The sequence below is a fragment of the Arachis duranensis genome, chromosome 2 (genome assembly GCF_000817695.3).
Source record: "Arachis duranensis cultivar V14167 chromosome 2, aradu.V14167.gnm2.J7QH, whole genome shotgun sequence".
Lineage (NCBI taxonomy): Eukaryota > Viridiplantae > Streptophyta > Magnoliopsida > Fabales > Fabaceae > Arachis > Arachis duranensis.
The window spans coordinates 73,706,815-73,733,883 of record NC_029773.3 but is presented as its reverse complement, the minus strand read 5'-3'; the positions used below and the strand labels follow the sequence as shown (position 1 = coordinate 73,733,883).

Below are 27,069 nucleotides of genomic sequence, written 5' to 3'. Positions count from 1 at the left end.
CAACCATCCCATCATAGCAGTCCGCGCAACCCCACCAGGAATCGGTCGACGGTTCGTCTCATTGACACCATCCACCAGCCATACCTGATAGTCGAGCTAGTGTATGCATCGATTCGCAAATTTGAATCGATCGGAGTCGTATGAATGCATCACAGTAGGGTCCGATCGGTCTGGACTTGAATGAGCCATCACAGGAGCATGTTGGCGAGTATATCCCCGGTCCTTTGACCTCGACAGGTGGGTCAGGTCCAATAAAAGGACAGGCAGACGGAGGTCGGTCCGTTCTGACAGAGGGACAGGGAGTTGTTCGGGGCCATCAGTACAACTTACAGATAGATGTTCATCCACCGACTAAGTTTACACCGAGTGTAACTTGGAGTGATCCTGTGAGATCCTGAGAGATCGTTCCCATAGAACACGCGTGCCTCCCGTTGTATCTCCGAATCTCCTAACAGGCTTTCTTTTGTATCAAGCTGGCTTGGATAAGCCAGTCGTACCCACGTCTGTAAGTCTTGCACTTTACATAGAATGTCTATGGCTCGGATTCGTAAACAACGTAATCGACTCCTTTGGAGATAGTGTAACTACGAATTGCCGCAATGACTGATTTTTTTGAACTGTATTCCATTCCAATCTTAAACTCCCCATCCTCAGGATTAACAACATCTATAAGAAAACAAATTTATCGTTCATTGATCCACTAAAACAAAATCAAGTAAACATACTACCCATTGCTCACGTACCTATGTTTGCATATTCGGAAAACTCCGGTGCATGCAGGGCGTCAAGATCCAAGCTACGCATAAAGGGTGGAATGTCCATCGGTTGACTAACTGCGGATGGAACCACTAAAGTTTCTGCCACAGCCTCACTTCCCCCATCTCATCCTCATCACCGGCTTCGTACATAGTTTCGAACTCATCATCGCTATCATCGTTCATTCCTAAGTACGCCTCAACTTTGTCACCTTACACATCTAAGTCATGTTGAACCACATCTACAACAATATGCTCAAACTCAACGTACAACTCAATCCTCGGGTGTTGCACCTGATTTTGCTAGTGAATACGAAACATCCACTGAATACTTATTTCGTCGACTATTGGCATAACCTCAAACTGTATTAGGCCGCCAAAAATGACAACCAGACTCCTGTAGAGAATGTTGGTCACCCTCTTTACAATATCAGCCTCTATGCTTTAACAAAGCCTATACTGTAGTTCCGTGAATGTTATAGTGCACAGAACGACAAATGAAAACATATTTTCACACGCAAAGCTCACACCCACATACGTATTTCGTACGACCTCACCGTTGTGGTAAACCACTATATTTGCTGTGCCCTCCATCGTACCGACCCTGGAGGAAAACACTTCTCTCAAAATGAAGCAAAATGGTTACGAACTTTGCTTTTTATAGGCAGAAGACTCACCTCGCAGGCTACGTGTTGCTAAATCATCCAACCAACATCCGCCACGTGTGCAGCATGCAACCTGCGAGTTGCCTGCCACGTAGGAATCACGCCTCATGCGTGTTGATGGATGGCCGCGACGTGTCAACACACAACTTACGTGTTGTTTTAGATATTTGGACACGTGTTCAACACATGGGCTGTGTGCTCTGTCAGCACGTTACTTGCGTGTTAGGTCTGCACCTCTGCAATATCCATATACCTGTATATACACCAAAACGTCCATTTCCAGAAAAAGCACATCTTTTTTTCCTATTTAAATTATTTAGCCTAAATTTAACATTAAAAATATTTTTAAAATTTTTAAAAAACATCAAAGATAATATATACTTTATCATATATATTGTTTATCCAATGGTTGTTATTTATTAATTCTATTACATGAATATTATATGAGTATCATTGTATTACTTTTTTGAAATCGAAATTTACTTTTGAATTTGATACCTGCTATATCTAAATTTATTGTGTATGGCCAATTATCTAAATCAATCTTTTACCGATTTTTATACATAAGACTTAGATTAAATACTCTACCAATTTAAGAACTTTAGATATTATTGTTTCAAGATACTCCATTTAGGAGTGGCAATATACATCATATCCACAGGTATCCAACCCGACCCAATCCGATAAGATAGAATTGCTAACCCGATGGGCAGCAGATAGGGTTTTTGTGCAGGTCAGATAGGGTGTGGGTTGGATTAAAAACCCTATCCGACCAATCCGCATTTTATATATGTATATGTTATATACTTATATAAAAATATGTTTCAGGTGGATGTTGAATCAAGGACTTCTCACTATATACAAAAGATCTTTAGCCATTAAAAGAAGATCATTAATTGATAATTTAATATTTTTTATTACATAAAATCAGTTTTATTTTAAATTATCAATAAGTTATATAATAATATTGCATCTTTTTTGTAATCAGCATGTACAGTCGAGTACCCGGGAAGATAAGAACGAGTAGAGTTAAGGTTGAAATATTCTCAATCCACGGGTAGGATTAGATTAGATCCAAATCCTACCCTACCCATTGTCACACCTAGTCTCCACCAACTAAGAACTTTAGACATTATCCTGATCTCCTTAAAAAAGACTCAGATTAGTCCAAAGTTCAACCTAAGAACCTTAGATATAATTTTCTTAAGTATTCTCAATCTAAGTCTTGATTCAGATTGATTACCCCACCAATCAAAAGAGTTAAGATATTATCTCGACTTTTTAGGCAAAACTTATATATGACTATAATCTAATCTAAAAAATTTAGATATATATTTTTTTGAATCTTTTCAGGACTAAGGATCATTTAATCATTAAATAATCTGAAGTTTAAATACTCATAGTGTAAACCAACTAAAGATGTTCCCAACTTTTATAATTGAGTTTATAATTTTTCTTTTTGGTGTTTTGAGATAGCTTTAAGATGTTATTTAAGAGATCAAAATATATCTTAGATGTACAAGAGAACTTATGAGAACAAGTCACTACAGTATGTGCAAGAGGATAATAGAGTATGTGAGCTCAACAACTTCAGATCAGAGTTCAATTCTACTTTTGAGATATTGCGACATAATTTATACAACACAAAACAATGCATTATCAGATTCTACGAAGGTAACCTATAACCACTAAAGTTCCAATTATCCAAGTATCTTCACCACTCAAAAGATAAATACAATTTGAAACTACTTATGCCGCAATGCCAATACTTGAAAAGAAGATTTTTTAATATTATTCCTGAATTGTTTCACTTAGAGAGTGATTACAGAATAATATAAAGATTATTTATAACCTAATTAAGGAAAGAAATAATAGGTAATAAAAGCTATTCAAAACAAATCTGCACCAAATCTGTCCTAATATAAACAAATCTATACTAATTATAGAATAATTACAACACTCCCCCTCAAGCTGGTAAATGTATATCTATCATTCCCAGTTTGCAAGTAAGGTCTTTTAAGTGTTATGTGGGAAGTCCCTTAGTGAACATATCTGCCAATTGGAGTCTTGAAGGGATGTACTTGGTGGCTATAAGACCATTGTCCAATTTCTCCTTAATGAAATGTTGGTCTATTTCTACATGCTTTGTTCGGTCATGTTGTATTGGATTGTGTGCAATACTAATGGCAGACTTATTATCACAAACCAGTTCTGTAGGAGCTTCATACTTTACTTTGAGGTCATCGAGTACGATCTTCATCCATAATAATTTGCAAATCCCTTGGGCCATGGCTCTAAATTCCGCCTCTGCACTTGATCTTGCAACTACATTTTGCTTCTTGCTCCTCCATGTCACCAAGTTTTCACCCAAGAACATGCAATATCCTGAGGTGGATCTCCTATCAATAATTAATACAGCGTAGTCAGCATCAATATATACTTTAATGAATAAAATCCCTTCCTTTTTGAATAGCAATCGTTTCCCTGGAAAGGCTTTTAAGTACTGAATAATCCTATTTATAGCCTGAAAATGTCTCTCTCTTGGATCATGCATGAATTGACTAACCACACTAACTGCATAGGCTATGTCAGGCCTGGTGTGTGATAAGTAGATGAGTTTTTCCACAAACCTCTGGTATTGTGTCTTCTCCACCTTTGGGCTTTCTTCATCATTTTCAATTCTATGATTTTGCTCTATAGACACTCCAGTGATCTTACAATCCAACTTACCAATCTCTTTGAGGAGATATAGGATATATTTTCTTTGGAAAATAAAAATGCCTTGTCTAGAGTAAGCAACCTCTATCCCAAGGAAGTACTTTAACTTGCCAAGATCCTTCATCTCAAACTGAGTGGCTAACTTTTCTTTCAAAGTCTGTTTTTCTAACTCATCATCATTTTCAATAATCATATCATCTACATAGACCAAGAGTAGAGTGAGTTTGCCTTCCTATGAATGTTTTATAAACATAGTATGATCACCTTGGCTTTGTCGATACCCTAAAGATATCATAGCTTGAGTAAATCTTCTAAACTAGGCACGAGGTGACTGTTTAAGACCATACAAAGCCTTTTTTAGTCTGCATACCTTATTTCCTTCACTAGTGATACCATATCCTGATAGAATCTCCATGTACACTTCTTCTTCCAGACTTCCATGCAAGAAGGCATTTTTAACATAAAATTGATGAATCTCCCAACCAAAGTGTGCTGCTAAGGAAAGGATAATTCTGACGATATTCATTTTTTCCATCGGAGCAAATGTCTCCTCGTAATCGATCCCATAGGTTTGGGTATATCCTTTTGCAACCAACCTTGCTTTATACCTGTCCAGTGTGCCATTAGATTGATATTTAACTGTGTATATCCACCTACAACCCACTGTTTTCTTATCTGTTGGTCTCTCTACAATCTCCCAAGTCTTGTTCCTTTTTAATGCACCCATTTCTTCATTCATAGCTCGAACCCAGTTCTCATTTTTTAAGGCTTCTTGTACTGATGTAGCGATGTTGACAAAATCAATAGCTGAAAGGAAATTTTGGTACTGTACAGAAATATTTTTGGTGGATACAAATTTGGAAATAGGATATTTGGCACAAGATCTTTTTTCTTTTCTCATGGCAATAGGTAAATCATCTAGGTTGGTTGCACAAATGGTATTTAAAATGTCAAGAGTCTCAAGAGTATGAGGTCTTACCTCCGGTTCAGACGAATGAAGTTGCTGTTTGACCAGGATGGTTTCTTGCTGCCTTCGCTGATATTGTTTTCCAAAAAACATGTCCTCATTATTCTCCTCATTATTCTTTTCTAGTAGTGATGCTGATTCAGGGTCTTTGTTATCCTCGAGATAAGTGAAATTCTGCAACAAGGAAAAATGTGACGACTTAAGGAACTCAACTTCTAGAATACTCTCCCCCTGAAGCTGAGAACTAGGGAAGAAGGACTCGGACTCATGAAATGTGACATCCTTGGAGATATAAAATCTACGACTTTGAGGATGATAGCATTTGTATCCCTTTTTGTTTGAAGCATAACCTATAAAGACACATTTGATTGCTCGAGGATCCAACTTACCCCGATAAGAACTATGAATATGAACAAAAACAGGACAGCCAAAGATACCACTTTAAAGACTACTCATAATAGGGATAGAGGGGTAAATTTTGGTCAGAAATTGAACAGGGCTAACACCATCTATCTATTAATCTTAAGTGGCCGTTAGGACAGCTTCCCCCAGTAAGACTTGGGAACAGATGTTTGGAAGAGTAATGCTCGAGTAACCTCAAAAAAATGACGATTTTTCCTTTCTGCCACCCCATTCTGTTGAGGAGTGTCTACACAGGTCAATTCAGGAATAACTCCATTATTCTTAAGGAACTTGGAAAAATTTTGGTTCACATATTCTCTGCCATTATCAGAACGTATTCGTTTAATCAGGCGCTTCCAAATTGTGTTCAAACCATTTGGTAAAAAATTTCAAACAAGTGGAAAACTTTAGATTTATCTTTCATGAGAAAGATCCAGGTAACTCGAGTACTTATCAATAAAAGAAACAAACTACTTTGCACCAGAAATATTACTAATAGCTGAAGATCCCTACACATTAGAATGAACAAGATCAAAAAGTTTAGAACTTTTATTATTACTAGGAGAAAAAGTAGCCCGATGGTGTTTAGCTAATTGACAAACATCACATTGAAAAGACTTGACAGACACTTTTGTAAATAAAAAAGGAAATAAAAATTTTAGGGTACTAAATGGAGGATGACCAAGACGTTTATGCTGAAGCCATATCTGAGAGTTTACCAAGGACAATATGTTTGTCTGATGATTTGAATTAAATGCCTTTTGTGTGGTACTCTTTTCATGCGGTAAGTAGTACAACCCGTCCTGCTCTTTAGCAATTCCAATCGTCCTCCCCGTGACAAAATCCTGAAATACACAATGGGTATAAAAAAAAGTTGCAGCACAATTTAAGTCTTTGGTAATCTTATGAATAGATAAGAGGTTAGTAGATAATTTTGGAACATGAGGCACATTTTTTAAATGGATAGAAGGTTGAAGGTGGATGTTACCATATCCAGTAATAGGAATATGGGAACCGTTAGCAACAGTGATTTGTTTGTGACCAAATGAATTAGTGTACGATGAAAAAGAAAAGGAATGAGGTGTCATATGATCTGTAGCACCTAGAGTCTACAATCCAGATACACTCAGTGCTAGGAGCATTAAAGGATAAGCTAGAACTCTTACCAGTCATGGTTAAAGCATAAGGGTTAGATGTCTTACTAAGTAAGTCCATAAGACCACAGTCTAATTCTTCTTTGCTAAGGACCGGGGCCTCCTTTGCAGCTTGTGAGATAGTTGGATCTTCCACACTTTCAGAGTCAAATAATGTGTGATTAGCACATCTTTGTATGGTACTTTTGAATCCTCCAATACATTCGAGGATCTTCTCCTTTCCATGAAATCTAAAAAATGTGTCCTTAGTATGACCCGTTTTCCTACAATAACTGCACCAGCGATCATCACGGTGAGCTTTTGAGGGAGGCTTTCCATACGAAAGGAATGGACCTTTTAAAGGACCTTTGTCGGTGGCTAGAGCTGAACCATCAATAGAATTTTCTCCTTCCAACATAACTGACCTCCGAGTTTCTTCCCCTCGTACAATATGAAAAAGTTCTGAGAGAGAAGGAATATTTTCTTTACCCAAAATTTGAACCCGAATTGGATCAAATTCAGAGTGCAAGCCAGATAGAAATTTAAATATACGTATCCTTTCAATAAATTGTGTCAATGTAGTAGAATCAGGTGTGCATTGTATAGTTAAATTTTGATACTGATCTAACTCGATCCACAAATGATTCAGCGTCCCATAGTAGTCTGTTACAGAGAGGCTCCCTTGCTTGGTATTAAAGATCTTGTTTTCTATTTCATAATATGCTACAGTAACCTTTTTCATTGAGTATGCCTGACTTAGATTATTCCAAATCTTCTTAGCAGTGTGGAAGAACATATAATTACGGCTGATTTCTGGTATCATAGAATGCCATAACCAAGTCATGACAAGAGCATCCACATCATCCCAGGCTTCATATTTGGGGTCTGTTGTGGCTGGAGGGTTTCCTTTTAGATGATTTAATTTCTTTCGCCCCTTGAGAGTAATGCGAACCAATTGAGACCATTGGAGGTAGTTGCGCCCATCAAAATGATACGACCCTTGTAACACCGGTAGATCATTAGAACTGACGAGATGCGCAGTCTTATCATCCACCATTGGTAAGAATCGGCAGCAAAAGGAAGACAGAAGAAGAAAAAAGAAATCAACGATCGTGTCTAGGCAAGCAGCGTCGCAATCAAAGAGATCGCGTGCAGAGTGGCCTAGGGCAACGAAATCTCCTGGGCTTTGTAGATCGACAAATCCTACTTCCGATGGTAGTGGACTCGTTCAGAAATTCGCCGAAAAAAATTCCCGTGGCGGCGTGCGGCAGCGGCAGGGCACTGAAACAGGTACAGTTGCAGCAATGAAGACTGCCTGAAAAAATGCAGAAGCAGAGCCCTCGGAATCGGGAGCTCTGATACCAACTTGAAAAGAAGATTTTTGAATATTATTCTTGAATTGTTTCACTTAGACAGTGATTTACATACAAAATATAAAGATTATTTACAACCTAATTAAGGAAAAAATAACAGGTAATAAAAGCTATTCAAAACAAATCTACACCAAATCTGTCCTAATATAAATAAATCTGTTCTAATTATAGAATAATTACAACACCAATCCTTATTTCTATTTCCAACATAGATTATCGTGAACAATATTCTACAAAGGAAAGCCTAATCTCATAGTATAATGGCAAGGATCACTAATTCTTAGAATTCAATATGCCTAACTGAACCTCAAAAAATAGCTCACAAATAGAGTTACCCAACACATAGAGACTATCTAGGCCTTAGCTATCAACAGTATGGAGTAACAGATAGCATAGATTTCATTCCCCCATGAGTTCTTCCAAGTTTTAGCTATCAGTGAAATGCAAGAATCAAATGCACATGAAACATAATTACTAGATTCATACATCACAGTTGCGGGAAGAGGGCATGATATCTTCACGCTTCTTTGTCATGGCCCGAACCTGGCCATGACTGGCGCTCAAGGGACAAGTCCCTCAACAAGCCAAATGACCAAATTTTCAGAAAAACGGACAGAATCTACTCTGTTTCTAGGACCTTACCAACATAAATATTAACCCCTTGTATCAATAATAAACATCCATTTCCACAGACAACAACAACAGCATATTCCAACTATATCCATAACCACATATATCCAAAATATGCATTTCATATATATATATCAAGTTGATAACTAGAGTATATAGTTAAATTCATAAGTCTTACATAACCAATTTATAATTACTATCTAAATAGCTCAAGATTTCAAAATAACATAACCCACACGAGGATCCTGCCTGTGATATATGGAGCATTGACATAATCTAAATTTTAAGCAAAGGTTCCATTACATAATCACTTAGCCCTTGGAAAGAAAAAGGGCTCAACGAAATGACTAAGATCTACTGAAGGGCAGGTGGAATGGAACCTGGAATGACTCCTGTATCTGAAAAATATGGGAATATAATAGGGTGAGTTTTGTAACTCAGTAAGAAAATATTACATCTATAACCCACACGAGACAATACAGAGTTTACCTTGAAAATTATATTTCTTTTCAGAGATGAGAAATTCATAATAATTTATTATGCAAACAAATAAATAAGTAGTTAAGCGGATAAGCTGAAATGGGAGTTCTCATTCCAGAAGTCAAATCAAATCAAATATTATACACCTAGGGCGGCTCCACCTCTAAGGGTAGCCCTTTTCTCTAGTGTGCCCATACGGTATAACAGATCCAATGTGTGGCCTACATGTTAGGCTAGCAACGCCCCTGCTAGCTGAGGTCTGAGCCAGATGCATCTAGGCTAACGTCATAACCGTCGTTAACTACGATTTTCTAGTCAGAGTCTCCCAAACCAATCCAAACCAAATCACTTATAAAAATCTCTAATACATATAACATACTACTAAATTTCAAAGCAAATCCAATATATATAAGATTGCATACTAAAATTTTTATTTAAAATTCAATAAAGTCAATAAGAAAACATATATGCTTTACAAAATATATAAATATCGTCTTGTGTGTATTTTTATAAAATTATAAGTTTCACAAATCAATATTTATTTTCAAAAATTCAAAAATCACAATAATCAAATATTTTCAAACTACAAAAATAATGATTCAACATAAATATTGATAATAATATATTTAAAAACAATTATAGACATATCCACTCACAACTTGATTCCAAAGAACCGGAAACAACTCTGAGCGCATCAACGAGCTACCAAATGATGTCCAATAATTCTACAAATCTAGAAATATGACAATAATGATATTTGTGAGCTACTAATATTGTCAATTAACATAATCTTATTCACCTTGACAAAAGCCCCAAAATTTTTAACCCTAATAACCCTAATTCGGATTTATACATACCCATAAATATAGAGATGACAAAAATTGGGGATATGGCTAATTATTGAGTCAAAGAGTTACTTTGAAGCCTCAATAATAATTGGAACTCAAAGTTGAATGCTTCTTTCACTCATTAAGTTGACATTCCATGATTTGGGATTTTGAGAAAATGAGATTTTGAATAAATAGAGATAGAGTAGAAAAAGAAAGGAAGGTAAGATGATGAAGATAAGTTTGATAATAGTGTGTAATTGAAAGAAGAGATGAGAAGATGGAAGAAGGGGGGAAGGGAAAAAGAAAAATTTAAGTGGGGGCATGTGCCCCCCACGTGCTTCCACTTTTTTTTCTCTCGTTATAAAATTCTCTCCCCCTTAAGAAATTCGGTCCCCGAATTTCGAATTCATATATGGTGATAAGTGTGATAGTTACCTTCAGACTTAAACAAATACGGTTGTCGCGCATGGCATCCTCTACATCCCAAGTTGCTTCTTCTACTGACTGATTCTTCCAAACAACTTTCACATATGCTATCTCTTTAGAATGTAGTTTCTTTACTTAGCGATCGACTATAGCCACCGGTTCCTCTTCAAATGATAAATCCTCCTTTATCTCTATGGCTTGTGGTGCGAGCACAAGAGATGGGTCAGAAAGGTATTTGCGCAACATTGATACGTGAAAAACTAGATGAATCATAGACAACTCAGACGGTAGTGCCAAGCGATAAGCGACTGCACTTATTCTGTCCAATATCTTAAATGGACCAATATAACGAGGACTTAGCTTCCCTCTTTTTCCAAACCTCATCACTCCCTTCATAGGCGACACCTCAAGAAACACTTGATCGACCACTGAAAACTCCAAGTTACGCCTCCTATTATCAACATAAGCCTTTTGCCTACTTTGAGCTGCTAATAAACGTTCTCTTATTAAGCGAACCTTCTCAACTTCATCTTGTACCAAATTTGGCCCCAAAAGCTTAACCTCACCAATTTCAAACCACCCAATAGGTGACCTGCATCTTCTCCCATAAAGAGCCTCAAATGGTGCCATTTGAATGCTGGCTTGATAACTATTATTATAAGAGAACTCGATCAAAGGTAGATAGATGTTCCAAATCCCACAAAAATCTAGAACACAACATCTTAACATGTCTTCCAATATCTGGATCGTCCTCTCTGATTGTCCATCGATTTGAGGGTGAAAAGTTGTGCTAAGATCCAGACGAGTTCCTAACGCTTTTTGAAAAGATTTCTAAAAATGAGAGGTAAAATGGGGCCCGCAATCTGAAATAACAGACACTGGAATTCCATGTAACTTAACTATCTCATCAACATAAAGTTGAGCATACCGAGCTGCGCTGAAAGTTGTTTTCACCGGAAGAAAGTGAGCTAACTTTGTCATTCTATCCACAATTACCCAAATTGAATTAAAACTCTTAAAGCTACGAGGTAAACCTGTTACAAAATCCATCGTGATCCTTTCCCACTTCCATTCAGGTATCTCAATTTGTTGCAATAACCCAGCAGGTCTTTGATGTTCAGTTTTAACCTATTGAAAAGTTAAGCAATGAGAAACAAAAATTTCTGTGTCTTTCTTCATGCCTTCCCACCAAAATAATTGTTTCAAATCTTGATACATCTTATTAGAGCCCGGATGAATTGTGTACTTAGAATTGTGAGCCTCCTCCAAAATAGCTTTCTTCAAGTCGGGGTTATCTGGCACACATAAGCATTGACCGCAACGCAATACATCTTGATCTAGAGAAAAGTCTGAGTTCCTCCCATTGTGAACATCTTCCATAAGCTTTCTTAGTTTCAGATCATCACTTTGTGCAACCTTGATCTGTTCTATCAGGGAAGATTGGGCACGAACATGTGCTAAGAAAACTCCTGATTCTCCAAGATCAAATTAAATTCCACTGGCCTCCAATTGATGGACTTCTTCAACAATTGATCTCCTTTCAAGAGTGATATGGGCCAAGCTATCTATAGATTTTCTACTGAGGACATCTGCTACAATATTTGCCTTTCCAGGATGATACAAAATGGTACAATCGTAATCTTTTAGCAACTCCATCCATCTCCGTTGTCTCAAATTTAAATCCTTTTGTTGAATATATACTTCAAACTCTTGTGATTCGTATAGATTTCACAGGTCTCACCATAAAGGTAGTGGCTCCAAATCTTTAAAGCAAAGACGACCGCTGCCATTTCCAAGTCATGAGTTTGATAATTCTGTTCATGCTTCTTGAGTTGTCGCGAGGCATAGCCAATAACGTGGCCATGCTGCATTAATACACAACCAAGTCCTATCCGAGATGCATCGCAAAAGACTGAGAATCCCCCAGACCCAGAAGGTAAAACAAGAACTGGTGCTGAGGTTAGACAAGCCTTAAGTGTCTGGAAACTTTCCTCACAAGCTTCTGACCATTGAAACTTCACATTCTTTTGAGTTAACTTGGTTAATGGTGCCGAAATTCTCGAGAAGTCCTTGATGAATCGCCGATAGTATCCGGCCAACCTTAGAAAGCTACGAATTTCTGTCACTGTGATAGGCCTTGGCCACTTCTGAACGGCTTTAACCTTCTTTGGATCCACCATGATTCCATCTTTTGATACCACATGCCCCAAGAATGTCACTTGATCAAGCCAAAACTCACATTTAGAAAACTTAGCATAGAGCTTGTGATCCCTTAAGGTTTGTAACACAGTCCACAAATGATACTCATGCTCCGTAGCACTTTTCGAATACACCAAGATATCATCGATGAAGACGATAACAAAGCGATCTAAGAAATGTTTGAAGACTCGATTCATTAAGTCCATAAAAGCTACAGGCGCATTCGTCAGACCAAAGGACATTACTAAGAACTCATAGTGGCCATACCGAGTACGAAAAGCAATTTTCAGAATGTCTTCCTCTTTTATCTTCAATTAGTGGTACCCTGAATGCAAGTCAATTTTTGAGAAACAGGTAGCTCCTTGAAGTTGATCAAACAAATAATCAATCCTTGGCAATGGATACTTGTTGCGAACAGTTATCTTATTGAGCTGATGATAATCTACACATAGTCGCATCATTCCATCATTCTTCTTTACGAATAGAACAGGAGCTCCCCACAGAGAAGTGCTAGGACGAATGAATCCTTTCCCTAGAATATCTTCCAATTGTACTTTTAATTCTCGTAACTCAGTTGGAGCCATACGATAGGGAGGAATGGATACAGGTTGGACTCCCGGAGCCAAATCTATGAAAAACTCAACTTCACGGTCAGGCGGCATTCCCAGTAGCTCATCAGGGAACACGTCAGGGAATTCTCTAACAATAGAAACCTGATCAAGACTAGGCACTTCGGCATCAACATCTCTAACAACTGCCAGAAATTCTTGGTTTCCCTTATCCATCAATTGCATAGCACTCATAGATGAGATGATGCTAGCTAAAGTGGGACAATCATCACCCTTAAAAACAAAAGGTGAGATACTTAGTATGTCAAACTTTACAGTTTTAGAGTATCATCCCACATCAGCGTGACAAGCTGCTAACCAATCCATGCCTAAGATGACATCAATATCTTCCATTGGTTCTAAAAGGATTAAATCAGCTAAGGTTTCAATCGTATTAATTCTAACAACACAAAACCAAAACACGACTCGGACCACCGTAGAGACTCCAAGTGGAGTGCCAACATGAAATGGGTGGGATAACAGTTCAGGTTGTTTATCGAAACGAGATGCAAGATGTGGAGATATATATGAATAATGAGAACCCGTATCGAATAACACTCGAGCATCTAAAGAACAAACTTGTAAAGTACCTGCCACCACAGCATTAGAAGCTTGAGCATCTTGACGAGTTAAAGCATACACACGTGCCTGACCTCTTCCTTTTTGGCTCCCTCCTCTGTTATAAGTCTGACCGCTGCCACCTGCTCCTCTGCCACTAGGACCAGAAAAATTTCCAATATACATAGCTAAAGATGATGGCATTTGTGTTGTAGGACGTGCAATACCAGAGCAAAGCCTCCTCTAGAATTCGGACAATCCCTCCTAAGATGACCAAATTGACCACAACCAAAACATGCACCAGTAGCCTTGAAACATATACCGGAATGGTAACTCCCACACTGAAGACAATAGGGCTGAGCTGGCCTTGTCTAATTTGAACCTTGTGCACTAGATTAAAAGGTGCTCTTAACAAAAGGTCTGGGATTCGAAACACTCATGGGAGCAGATCCAGAAGAAGCAACCCCACCGAAAGATGCTTGAAGACGAGCTCGATACCCCGAATAACCTTGCTGATTTGTCTGACCATGATGAGACTGAAATCCTCCTGAACTAGCTCCACCAGAAAATTGTCCCTTTATCTTAGGCTTCTTACCAATATCCTTAAAAGCATTTCTCTCCACTATACCAGCTTCAATTCCATAAGTAGAGTTTAGGACATCCTTAAAAGACATGCGTCCGACTTCAGGCATAAGAGTGGTGAACATAGGTTCTGCCAACCCACTAACGAACCGGCGTACTTTCATCTCTTCTGAATTCACAAAGTATGGAGCACTCTTAGAAAGTCTAGTAAACTCCTTAGCATACTCAGTCACTGTCATATTCTCTTGCCTTAATCTTTCAAAGGCAATTGCATCTTCTGCTTGCTTGTTAGCTGGATAAAATCGAGCAAGAAACTCTTTAGTGAACTCTTCCCAAGAGGGAGGAGGAAGTCCAGCTGCTTCTTTGCTCTCAAGAAGAGACTCATACCAATACCTTGCTGCACTTGAGAGCTCAACAGCCTATTCGTTGGTGCACTTGAGAGCTTGAATAGCTTTCTATGCATCCTCTAGATATTCTTGTGGATCTTCATCCAATGAATCTTCATTGAAAGTGGACGAATTTAACTTCAAATACTTTTCAATTGGCGGCTCTTGATCCCCAAACAATTGATGAACTCTATGAGGCTGAGGATTCGGCATACTAGGAATTTCTGCTTCGCCCCTATTTTGATTTGTTAGGACCTGTAATACCGCATTAAGGGTTTGATTCATTCCCCTTAATTCAGCCGCTAAGTCCGGTTGAGCCTCTCTTATTGCGGGGTTCTCTCCTTCGCGCCTATCAGCTATCCTTTGGCTCCTTGGCCTTTGTCGAAGCGCTCCAAGTGGCGGAGATACTACCCTATTGGATTCAGCAGTATCAGGAGCATTAACAGCTCCACCACGTCTTTTCTTAGATGGCATCTTCCACATATTGAGTAAATAAAGCGATTGGATCACCAACGGCATATGTATATGGAGTTCAAAGACAATAGGATAAACAAAAAGAATTATGAGATCAAAAGATTGAGGACGACTTCCTATAGGCCTCTAGTAACGTCACACTTTATGAAAATAGGCCGGCTTCCATTTGCACAATTGTGATCTTACTAAATGACACTTGCTCCATATTACATATATATATATCAAGTTGATAACTAGAGTATATAGTTAAATCCATAAGTCTTACATAACCAACTTATAATTACTATCTAAATAGTTCAAGATTTTAAAATAACATAGCTCACACGAGAATCCTGCCTGTGATATATGAAGCATTGACATAATCTAAATTTTGAGCAAAAGTTCCATTACATAATCACTTAGCCCTTGGAAAGAAAAAGGACTCACTGAAATGACTAAGATCTACTGAGGGGCAGGTGGAATGGAACCTGAAATGACTCCTGTATCTGAAAAATATGGGAATATAATAGGGTGAGTTTTACAACTCAGTAAGCAAACATTACATCTATTAACCCACACGAGACAATACAGAATTTACCTTGAAAATTATATTTCTTTTCAGATATGAGAAATTCATATTAATTTATTATGCAAACAAATAAATAAGTAGTTAAGCGGATGAGCTGAAATGGGAGTTCTCATTCCAGAAGTCAAATCAAATCAAATATTATACACCTAGGGCGGCTCCACCTCTAAAGGTAGCCCTTTTCCTCTAGTGTACTCGTACGGTATAACAGATCCAACGTGTAGCCTACATGTTAGGCTAGCAACGTCCCTGCTAGCTGAGGTCTGAACCAGATGCATCTAGATTAACATCATAACTGCCGTTAACTACGGTTTTCTAGTCAGAGTCTCCCAAACCAATCCAAACCAAATCACTTATAAAAATCTTTAATACATATAACATACTACTAAATTCCATAACAAATCCAATATATATAAGATTGCATACTAAAATTTTTATTTAAAATTCAATAAAATCAAATAAGAAAACATGTATGCTTTACAAAATATATAAATATCGTCTCGTGTGTATTTTTATAAAATTATAAGTTTCACAAATCAATATTTATTTTCAAAAATCACAATAATCAAATATTTTCAAACTACAAAAATAATAATTCAACATAAATATTGATAATAATATATTTAAAAATAATTATAGACATAATATCCACTCACAACTTGATTTCAAAGAACCGAAAGCAACTCTGAGCGCATCAACGAGCTACCAAATGATGTCCAATAATTCTACAAATTTAGAAATATGACAATAATGATATTTGTGAACTACTAATATTGTCAATTAACATAATCTTACTCACCTTGACAAAAGCCCCAAATTTTCTAACTCTAATAACCCTAATTCGGATTTATATATACCCATAAATATAGAGATGACAAAAATTAGAGATATGGCTAATTATTAAATTAAAGAGTTACCTTGAAATTTCAATAATAATTGAAACTTAAAGTTAAATGCTTTTTTCACTCATTAAGTTGACATTTCATGATTTGAGATTTTGAGAAAATGAAATACAGTAGAAAAAGAAAGTTGAATAAAAGAGTTGAGAAAAAAAGAAAGAGAAAGAGAGGATTTTAAGTTGGTGGGAGTTCACCGAAGGGGGAGGGAAAAAGAAAAATTTAAGTGGGGGAATGTGCTTCCCGTGCTTCCACTTCTTTTTTTTTTTTCTCTCGGTTATAACATTCTTGGCAGTGAAAATATCAATTCCTACAAAGTGGCACTTGGCGTGACCGTGCTTACCGGTCTTGGAGGTTGAAACTGCAACCAATTATGAAAAGGAACCCATTTGTAAGCATCAATCAGTGTCTTGTGGAGGAGACTACACCAAATGCTTACAATCAGCAATAGCTGCTAAATTGTAAAATCAAAACACGAATCCCTAGCTACTTAAAACAGGTTCAACAAATTCAAACTCAGCATCGAACACCACATACCCATAAAGTCCGTGGTTGAGAACTTTCATCAAACAGCTTATAATTAAAAAAAAATGACGTGTAAAAACCGATTAATTCACCAAAATAAGTATGCTAAATCTTTTATTATTTTTATTAATTTTTTATAATTATATTTTTTATTATTATATTTTTTCTCAAATTTTTTGAATGAAAAAAAATGAGAATAAATTAGATTTCTATAATTTCTATTTTATCACCAAACAGAATACAAGAAGACTAAATTCTATGTCTCTATCCTTTATGTCTTATTCTCAGTATCTTGTCTTGTTCTGTTCTAAAAAAACAAACGCGACATTATATACAATGCTTCATATAAATTCGTTACTGTACAAAAAATCATGTCTTTATTTGTAAAAAAAAATCACAAATATTTTCGAATACAAAATTGTTGTTCTTATTTGCTTGAAATTATTGCTACACAATCCAATCCGTATATATATATATAAAAATGCGAACATAACCAATATATATAAGAAAGCAATAATACATAAGATTAGGATTAAATCTTTGAATGCCAAACTCTTTAAAAAGAATACTGAATAAGAAAAATAAATCTTTATTATTTCTCAATAATTCAATCATAGATGGTTCTGAAACCACTTGTTAAAAATTTTCAGAATTTTCTTAACCAAGATTATCCATGTTAAATCATTAAGAAAGAAATATTTGAATGCAATATTTGAATGCAGAAGTGTACCTGAATTTGTAAGCATGATTAAAAGAGTTTGGTTCTTTAATTTTCCTCAACCAAAGCCTTATGTATCCCTAATAGGGCTGAATTGCACCATCTCCCCTAGGATTAACAGCATCCAATCCACTCTTCCTCTAATAATATGTGAAGTTTCTAACCCTCAGATTCCTCATTATTTATGACGATTTCTGTTTACATTTTGAAATGTCTAATCATGCTATATCATACATACAGCTTGAGTTCAGAAATCAGAAAATGAATATAATAGAAAATTATAGTACGACAAGATGGTGATGTCCTCAAATGTTCATAATATCAATAAACAATGGCTCATGATAGTAAAAATAAATAAGCAATAGATTAAATTGACGAAATATCAACCATGGGTAAGTAGTAGGGAAATTGTAGTGCTGAAATCTACTTCTAATGCCCATCCCATCCTAAAACAAGATAATCAAATTCGATGTAGTACTATATAAAATGTGAATACTTACAAAGTCATCAAGTCATCATAAATACAAGTAACTACGTTTTTAAATATTAAAATCCAGACCTGACAGTTTAAGAAATGGTGGTCATCGAATATAGATAGATTATTAATAATTATACATGTAATGTAAACATACCTGAAGTTGAGATCCTTAGAATTAAGTAACTGGTGTGTTCTGTAATCCGCCAATAGAGCAATGAATGAAGGGGAGAATTTGCAACAAAAGTAAACTATATGATCTGAGGCTTCCATGACAAAGGTTTTCATTCAGGAAACACGACAAACAAAGCAGATAAATATAGTGTGATCAAAGACAATAGTAACTGGCAAAGGCATAAAAGCTGTTATAAAAATGTGCTGTTTAGCTTGATATGTTTGGTGTTTTGATATTGTAAAAACTGCGACGGATTGACCCCTGCTTCTTTCGGACAGGCTGAGTTACTTTGTGATTCTTATTCTAGTTACCTTGTGTTACTTATCCGAAAAAAAAAGCTGTTAGCAAAATGTTGCAGTGAAAAAAAAAACAAAGCTTTATATCATAACATTCATTAAAAAAGAGAACAAAAATAGTTACTAAGTACTGAACATATCCCTTAACAAGAATGGTGCATTGTACACAAATCATGCTTCTCTATCATTATGTCAAACATAACAGGACTATAGTGAAAGATAAAGTTCACTAAGGCCATCACAGAAAAGTATAGTACTTAATTGACCATGAACATTGAAATGATCCCAAAGCTTTCACTAAAATATACTCACATAATTAGCAACTATCAGTAAATCAGATTGAAGATATCCAAACAGCACTATACCAAGATCATAGTTTCACAACCAAGTCCAAGACACTTCTTGATATGAAAATGTTCAAGCTATTAGAGTAAAGAACTACTTTCTATGGCTAATAACACAGTTTTCATGAAAGAAGAAGAACCTTGCATAAAAAAATGGAAACCCCTAGCAAAGAACCTGACAAAACACGGTGACTAATGAGTAATAACAAAATCACAACCAACACATACACTGTAAGGGAAATTGCATCTTATTATAAATTATTCAAGTGTATACAGCTGAAAATATCAGCGCTATAACTAACTAAACAGTTTCTCATTGAATCATCAGAAAGAAAAAAATATATGAATCTTACAAAACAAGAAACCCCTACCTAAAATGTTGAGAAAGAAAGGCCCCTAATCCATGGGGAGGGGTCATGAAACAGGAACAGCTCCAGAAGTATGAGAACTCTCCCACACTTCAATACCTTCAACACCTTCCCTACTAACAAACAACCTATCCCCACCACCTTCAATCTTCTTTATATCCCCTCTCTCTGAATCACCCCTCTTATCCACGAAGTTCCTCCGAAACAACCCTTCACGCCCGCTCTCACCTTCGATGCTGCCACCATGGGCTTGAACCCTTGACCAAACCTCCAAGCTTCCACCTCTTCCAACAAACACTTGCCCCCAACAACAATGCATCAACAAATTATTCACTTCACCACCATAATTTACCATGCTAGGGTTCTTCTCCTCCAAATAAACCCAAGGATCATCCCCCAAACGCCTCATGTCAGCCATACCCAAATCCCCAGACTTAGAACACAGCTTGAAAATCGATAACCCTTCCGCGTCAACATCCACGTCAGCAAATGAGTCTCCGAACCTGCTACTCCGACCCGCACCAGGCTCGTTTGTCTCCCAAACCACGTCTCCGGACCTGGGGTCCCAAATCCGTATGTAACCGGAGTAGCCGAACGCGCCGCTCGTGATGGCGGTTCCGACGAGAACTCCGGTTGCCGGAACAAACGTCAGCTTCGACGGAACCATGTGCTTTGCCTGGTTCCCCGATTGGCGCCCTAACTGCGATACAATCTGGATCCTCTCTTTGTCGATCTCGAGAACAATGTTCTCGCGGTGAGGACAATCGAACGAGGCGAACACGGAGGTTTCCGAGGCGGTTATGGCGTTAACGCGAGCCTTGAATATGCGAGGATCTGAAGGATCGGTCCAGTGTACGGATCCAACGTGGCGGCTGCTTGAGAAGTCGTAGAAATGAAGTCCGGCATCGGATTCCGATCCGACGGCAGCGATCTCCGTCCATACGCGGCAGATGGAGTCGATCTCGTCGAGGTGAGTACGGAGAGTGCCGGGGTTGGGGTCGTTGGCGGGGCGGTTCGAGAGGACGAAGAGGAGGGAGTCTGGACCGGCGGACCGGATGGTCGAGAGGGTTGTCTCGAAGAGCTTGCCGCCGACGTTGAGCTTGATGCGTTCGCTGGTGGCTTGGGACTCTGATGCCGCCGCAGAGGCTTGGGAACTGCCCTCTGCCTCCATTGTTGACTGGTGATGACTATGTCTATCAGCTGATGCTTCTCCCTATCTTAGTTTTGGACTTTTGGTCATTTTCGGTTTTCTTTTTGAACTATTAAGGAACGTAAAAGAACCTCGAAATTTATATTTAGATAGATTAGTCTCTTAAAAGAAATGAGTAATTTTTTTTATTCAAATAATTTTATATTTAAGTTTATCTAAATAATTTGAGTTATGTATTTTTTAATGTTACATCTTTTTTTTTCTCTTTTTTTATTATTTTTTGATACCAACAACACATTTTTTTCTTCTTTTTTTTCGTTGAAATTTCGTCTCTTCATTTTTTTATCCTTTTCTTCTATTATCATTATCATTATCATAATTATCATCGTTATCGTCATTGTTTTCTTTTAATACGTATTGTCGTTATCGTTATCATCGAATTTGAATTTATATAATGGACAATTTTCGGTTTATTTAGTATTATACAATAGTTTTATTTTGAACTAATTTTCGCTTCATTCGAGACACAAATATTTTTAAATTCGAATTTATATAATGGACAATTTTCGGTTCATTCTGTATTATACAATGGTTTCATTTTGATAATATTTTCGATTCATTCGAGACGCAAGTGTTTCTGAATTTGAATTTATATAATGGACCATTTTCGGTGCATTTGGTATTATACAATGATTTCGTTTTGATAATATTTTCGGTTCATTTGATCGCCACAGAGAATCAGAATCAATAAAGATGTTAGCCAAATATTAGTGTTGTTGGTGATGACAATAATGATGATGGAGGAAAAAGAAGAAAAGGAAGGAGAAAATCAAAGAAATTCAAATAAAAAAGAAACAGAAGCAGGAGGAGATGGATATGGTGGTATGGTGGTGATGATGATGACGATAACGAAAAAAAGATGAAGAAAAAAGAGAAGGAGGAGAAGAAGAAGAAGCAGCAGCAAGAGGAGAAAGAAGAAGAAGACGACGAAGTTTCGCAGCATAAACTAAATGACTTGGATGAACTTGAATGTTAAATTGTTTAGATGTGTAGCGGGACTCAAAAAATATATCAATAAAATTTTTTTAAGGAATAAATACTTAAGTCTTTATCTATTTTAAAATAGGACAAGATGATTTCTGTTAATAAAATACATTTAATTCGACTTTTGTCCCTAATTGAAGTAAGCTAAAGCAATTCATCTCATCTTACCAAAGTTAATGAAAAAGTCTTATGTGACAGTTAACGTCGCTGATGTGGATAGTTAATTAGAGTTAAGTGTTGTGTTGGCTTAGAAAGAATGGACTGAGATCGATTTGTCTCTCTGCATCTCTCTACTCACTCGTCTGCAAAATCAAAGACAAATCATATGGCAGCATGATTGGAAGTGAAAAATAATGGTCATCATCGAACGTGCAAATTGAAGGCGACAATTCGAGCTATAACATGAGTTCTAGTGAGAACGTTGCGATTTGAAAAAAGAAGTAATGGTTCTCCCCTAAATGTTATCGTGGGTCTCATACCAATTAAAATTGGTGAACCATTTAAAATTGGTGAACCCATGCTGCGTATACAAATATTTGCTATACAAATTTTCTCTTTAACTCATAAAAAAAACTTTTAACATTGATCACAAGAATTTATTTTCATTTATCTTCAAAAATGTTTAAATATATAATTTCATTCCATGATACAAATAACTCCCAAGTAACTAAAATTAGGGCATCAATTTCTTATAAAATTATCCTGAACAAGCAGGTAACTGTAACCCTACTCACAAATGTAAAAAAGTTACACTCAAAATTCAGCCATCTACTTTCACCTATTTTTTATCTATACTTCTCCAATTCATTCTCTAATCTAATTAACCTATTCTCTGACTCTTTTACTTTGTCATCTATTACATCATTCTGTCTTTTAAATTGATTCTTCTTTTGCAACAATATCTCATTTGAAATTGTCTTCCCATCATACTCATTAAATGAAAAACATCATCTAGCCACGTAAATAATGAGCAATGAAATTCTGCAACCTACAATTTGAATTAAGTTTGTAAGACTAACAGTGAGTACAGAATTAAACTAGTCAACACATTATTAAACTTAACATACCTTAAAGTAAGGGGCAACAAAAGAATAACCTATCTGAATTGTTTTCAGTCCTAGACATGAATAGAATAGTATGAGACTCGCAATAGCACTTTGGGGAGAATCATCTCTTCTTCTTCCGAATCCCAAAACTCTCACCAGAGTTCATATTGCAACTCGAGTTATCGCCTCTAATTTTCAAGTTCGATGATGACCATCGTTCTCCACTCCCGATCATGTTGTCCTAGGATTTGTCTTTGATTTCGGAGACGAGTGAGTAGGAAAATGTTTAGGGTGAAATAAATCACCCGCCCAAATTAGGTTTTGTTTCAGTTGATAAAGATAAATAGCGTCGTTTTTGGAGGATATAAGAGAAAAAATTGACCCCTGTCCATTCTTTCTAAATCAACATGAAACTTAACTTTAACTAACCATCCACATCAGCGATGTTAACTCCCACGTAATACCACATTGGCTCACTTTAGTTAGGGACAAAGACAGAGTCGGGTGTATATGAATATGGATCGCCTTGTTCTATATGGATATGGATCGAGTTAGGTGTTTACTCTTTTTTAGGATATCAAATTTGGATAATTAGTTTGGATTAAGACTTTCTATCCTAATTATAGTGATTAATTTAAAGATAGTATATTCACATATGTTATTCTGGAAATTTTTTGGTATTTTTTTAGAAATTAATCTATCCAAAGTGTAGATCGTTAGAAATTTATTTGTTACTTTACTCTAAATTATTTTTAAAAAGTTAAGCTCATATATCATTTTTCTCCTTTGTTATTATCTTTTCTTTCTTATTTTTTTATTTTTTATTTTATTTTTTTAAAAAAATAAAATAAAAAATAAAAATATTATAATAATACTTAAAAAAGAAAAAATAAACTCACAAACGACGACAATAATAAAAGAAAAAAAAGAAAAAAAGAAAAAAATATATATGATATAAATAATTTTTTNTTAATTTTTTATATTTTTTTTATTCTCTTTTATAAAATTTATGGTAAAAAATTATACTTTATCTCTTAAAAAAATTTGAAAAAACTCAATTCCCATAATTATATCCAAACAAGATTGTTTGGATTAAAAATTCAAATGATTTCTTTTATTTGATACAATAACAAATAGTTTTTAAAATTTTTAATTAATTCAATTGTGCCTCTTAAATTTAATTCTAATTTTAAATAGTCTTTTAATTTTTGCTCATTCCTTTTACCATATCGCTATGCTGCCAACTGTCATCGCATTTTTTAAAGTAAAAATGACATTTAGATAATTGTATATAATTTTTTCTTTCTATTTTATTTTAGTATTTTACGTCGTCATGGTCCTAGATACACTCCAACACCATCGTGTCGGCACTCAAACTTATTCAACCTCTTAAACTAAGACCAAGTTAACATAATCTTCAGTATTTAGCAAAAAAATTAAGAACACAAGAAAAAAAAGTTTTTGTAAAAAAAATACTTTATTATTCAAATATTTATTACAAATGACTCACACATTTAAATTCTAACTCTCACTTTTTATTTATAGCCATTCACCTTCTTAATGAATGGTCATGATTAAATCTAATGAATGGTCTAGATTGATCATCCAAAACTTTCAATACAAATATCTATCCTACTATATTTCTCTAAATACTTCTAGATTATTTCATACTACTCTTTATACTCTTATATACATCCACACTCTTCTACAATACTCTATGACCTTTCAGAGTCTTCTAGAATTTTTTAGGGTATTTTAGGATCTTTTAGAACATTTTAGAACGTTCTGAAACCATTTAGAGTATTTTTAAACACTCTAAAAAACTATACAAATACTATTAAATTTAACATTCTAAAATTTATCATGACAACGTACTCTTTTAGAATAAATGGCACATTTAAAATGATTTGACTCCAATATTACATGTTTATTCTATTTCAAGTGAGGTTGCGAATTTCTCTTACATAAATTGTTCTGAATTAGAACAATAGTGCAGTATCATAATAAATCGATGTAACCAAACCGATTTAGCTTTGTATGTTAGACATATAAATCGTCCTTGATTAGAATAATTTTTAAAAGAGTGAGGCTCTTTATAAATTGTTCTCGCTTATAACGATTTTTATAGGAAGAACACGTCTATAAATTACTTTTTAAGTCACCTCAATTTATTAGAAAAAAACAAGATTAGCTAATTCGTTTTTACAAGAACGATTTATCATGATGGGCTCGTTTATAAATAAGAGTGCATTGTATATCATATGTATGGGACTGCAAAATTCTGAAAAAAAATTTAATTCTAGTTTTCACAATAAGAAAAAAATTAAGAAAAAATCTAGAGAAAAAATCAAATTTAAAGTAAAGATATAGTTAATGCCTTCATTTGTTCATCTACTGATTTTGCAGAATTATAAAATAATATACTATAAAAGTCAGGATTTGTGGAATCAAGTGAGTAGAAAAACTTTTTTACAAGATTTTTATTGTTATTGTTCTCGGCTTGAATTTTGTGAAGTATGATTTCTTTATGATAGAAAATGCTGAAAATTTGCAAATGTTGTATCACTATTGTAAAATTTTCCCAATATAAGAATGACTTAGTTGTATCCCAAGTTTGGAAATATGGTTGAAAGTTTTGAAAGATTAACTATAAATTCCTAATTAGTTGCTTTGGCCTAATTTCTAGTTCAAGACCTGTAATTACACCAAATGCAGTATTAATGACATTATTGTCTTTTGCAGTTGATTTAAATCGTAATAATTATGGTGTGAAAAAATATGTTAACCAATGGCGGAATAAAAAATTTTATAGAAGGAAGATCAAATTAAACACACACAAAATTAAAATATAAAATAACAAAAAATTAACAAAATGTAATTTATATCATATATTTCAAACTAATAAGTATATTATATAAAAGTTACCATTCAAGTATATATTTTAAAATTTTCATATTTTTAAACTTGTTCCACAATGTTTCATTGAAATAAAATCATCAGTTATTATTTCTGAAGTAAATTTTAAGACAATCTCCTTTTCAATATATATAAACATATAATTTGCTAAAAATCTATCTTCTATCTTGTTTTAAAACCTTGTTTTAATAATTTTCATAACTAAAAAAAATTGTTCTGTTGTAGCTATTATCACAAAAAGAGTCAAAACAGTATAAATTAATCTAACAATTAAAGAATAGATATTTAATTTTTTATCACTATCAACTTTTTACGCAATTAAGCAATTGTACACAAATTCTAAAAATTTTGGATTTTTAACCACATCAAGTTTATAATGTTATAACTCATAATTCAATTGGATCTTTTCTTGCTTAAAAAAATCTAAAGAATAAATTTTTTTGCAAAATTGCGTATGTTGAAAACACTAAATGCCTTAAAAGTACTTTTAGTATCCAAAGATATATGCTCAATACGGGTGCACATGATCGGATCGAACTTGTAAGATCCAGAATTTTTGAAAAATCTTATTATGTGCTAATTTTAATTTATTTATTCAATAAAGATTTTATTTTCAGAAATTATTTTATTAAAAGATAATTAAAGTAATTTTTGGTAAATTGAATTTGAAATAAATTAAGATTTTTATCTAACTTTATAATTATTGAGTATTTTTTCTATTTTCAATTCAAAGTTTAGAAATTTAAAAATAATGAAGTTTTGACTATTTAAATTAGAATTTTTATCTAATATTATAATTATTGAATAATTCTCTATATTTAAATTGTAAAGCTTGGCAGTTGTAAATAATAAGAATTTTATATGATTTAGTTTAATAATTGAGATCTTAGAATTTAATACTTTAATTTTATAAAAAAATAAATTATATTATCTCTAATTTTAAATTAAAATACTTAAATTAAAAACTAATTAACAAATTAATAATTAAGTAATATTTTTCAAGTAATTTTAAGGGATTAATTATATTTTAAATTTATACATAATACCATAATTTTGTTAAAATTACCGTAATCTATTAACCCTAAATTCCCAAATCAAAAATCCTAATTCCCAAATTAAAAATCTTAACACTAATTTTACCCTAATCCCTACCCACACTCACTCATCGCCACTCACCCTTACCTTAAACCCTCCCAACCGCCACTCTCCCTTCCTAAGAAAAAACAACACAGCAGCTTCAGCAAACAAAGGAAAGAAAAGAAAAGAGAGGAAAACAAAAGAAAGGAAGGAGAAGAAGAGAAGGAAAGGGGGAAGGAGGGAAGGACGGTGCCGGCGGGCATCACTGTCGCCGCACTGTCATGTCAC

At 34.9% G+C, this 27,069-nt stretch overlaps 1 protein-coding gene across 1 annotated transcript; it reads right to left on the bottom strand.

The window, feature by feature from the left end:
* Window positions 1-19,412: 19,412 nt before the first annotated feature.
* On the bottom strand, window positions 19,413-20,798 carry LOC107474872 (protein ENDOPLASMIC RETICULUM-ARRESTED PEN3-like). Its single transcript, XM_016094519.3, has one exon. The coding sequence runs from the start codon at window positions 20,717-20,719 to the stop codon at window positions 19,595-19,597; it is 1,125 nt and encodes a 374-aa protein (XP_015950005.1). The 5' UTR covers window positions 20,720-20,798; the 3' UTR covers window positions 19,413-19,594.
* Window positions 20,799-27,069: the final 6,271 nt, after the last annotated feature.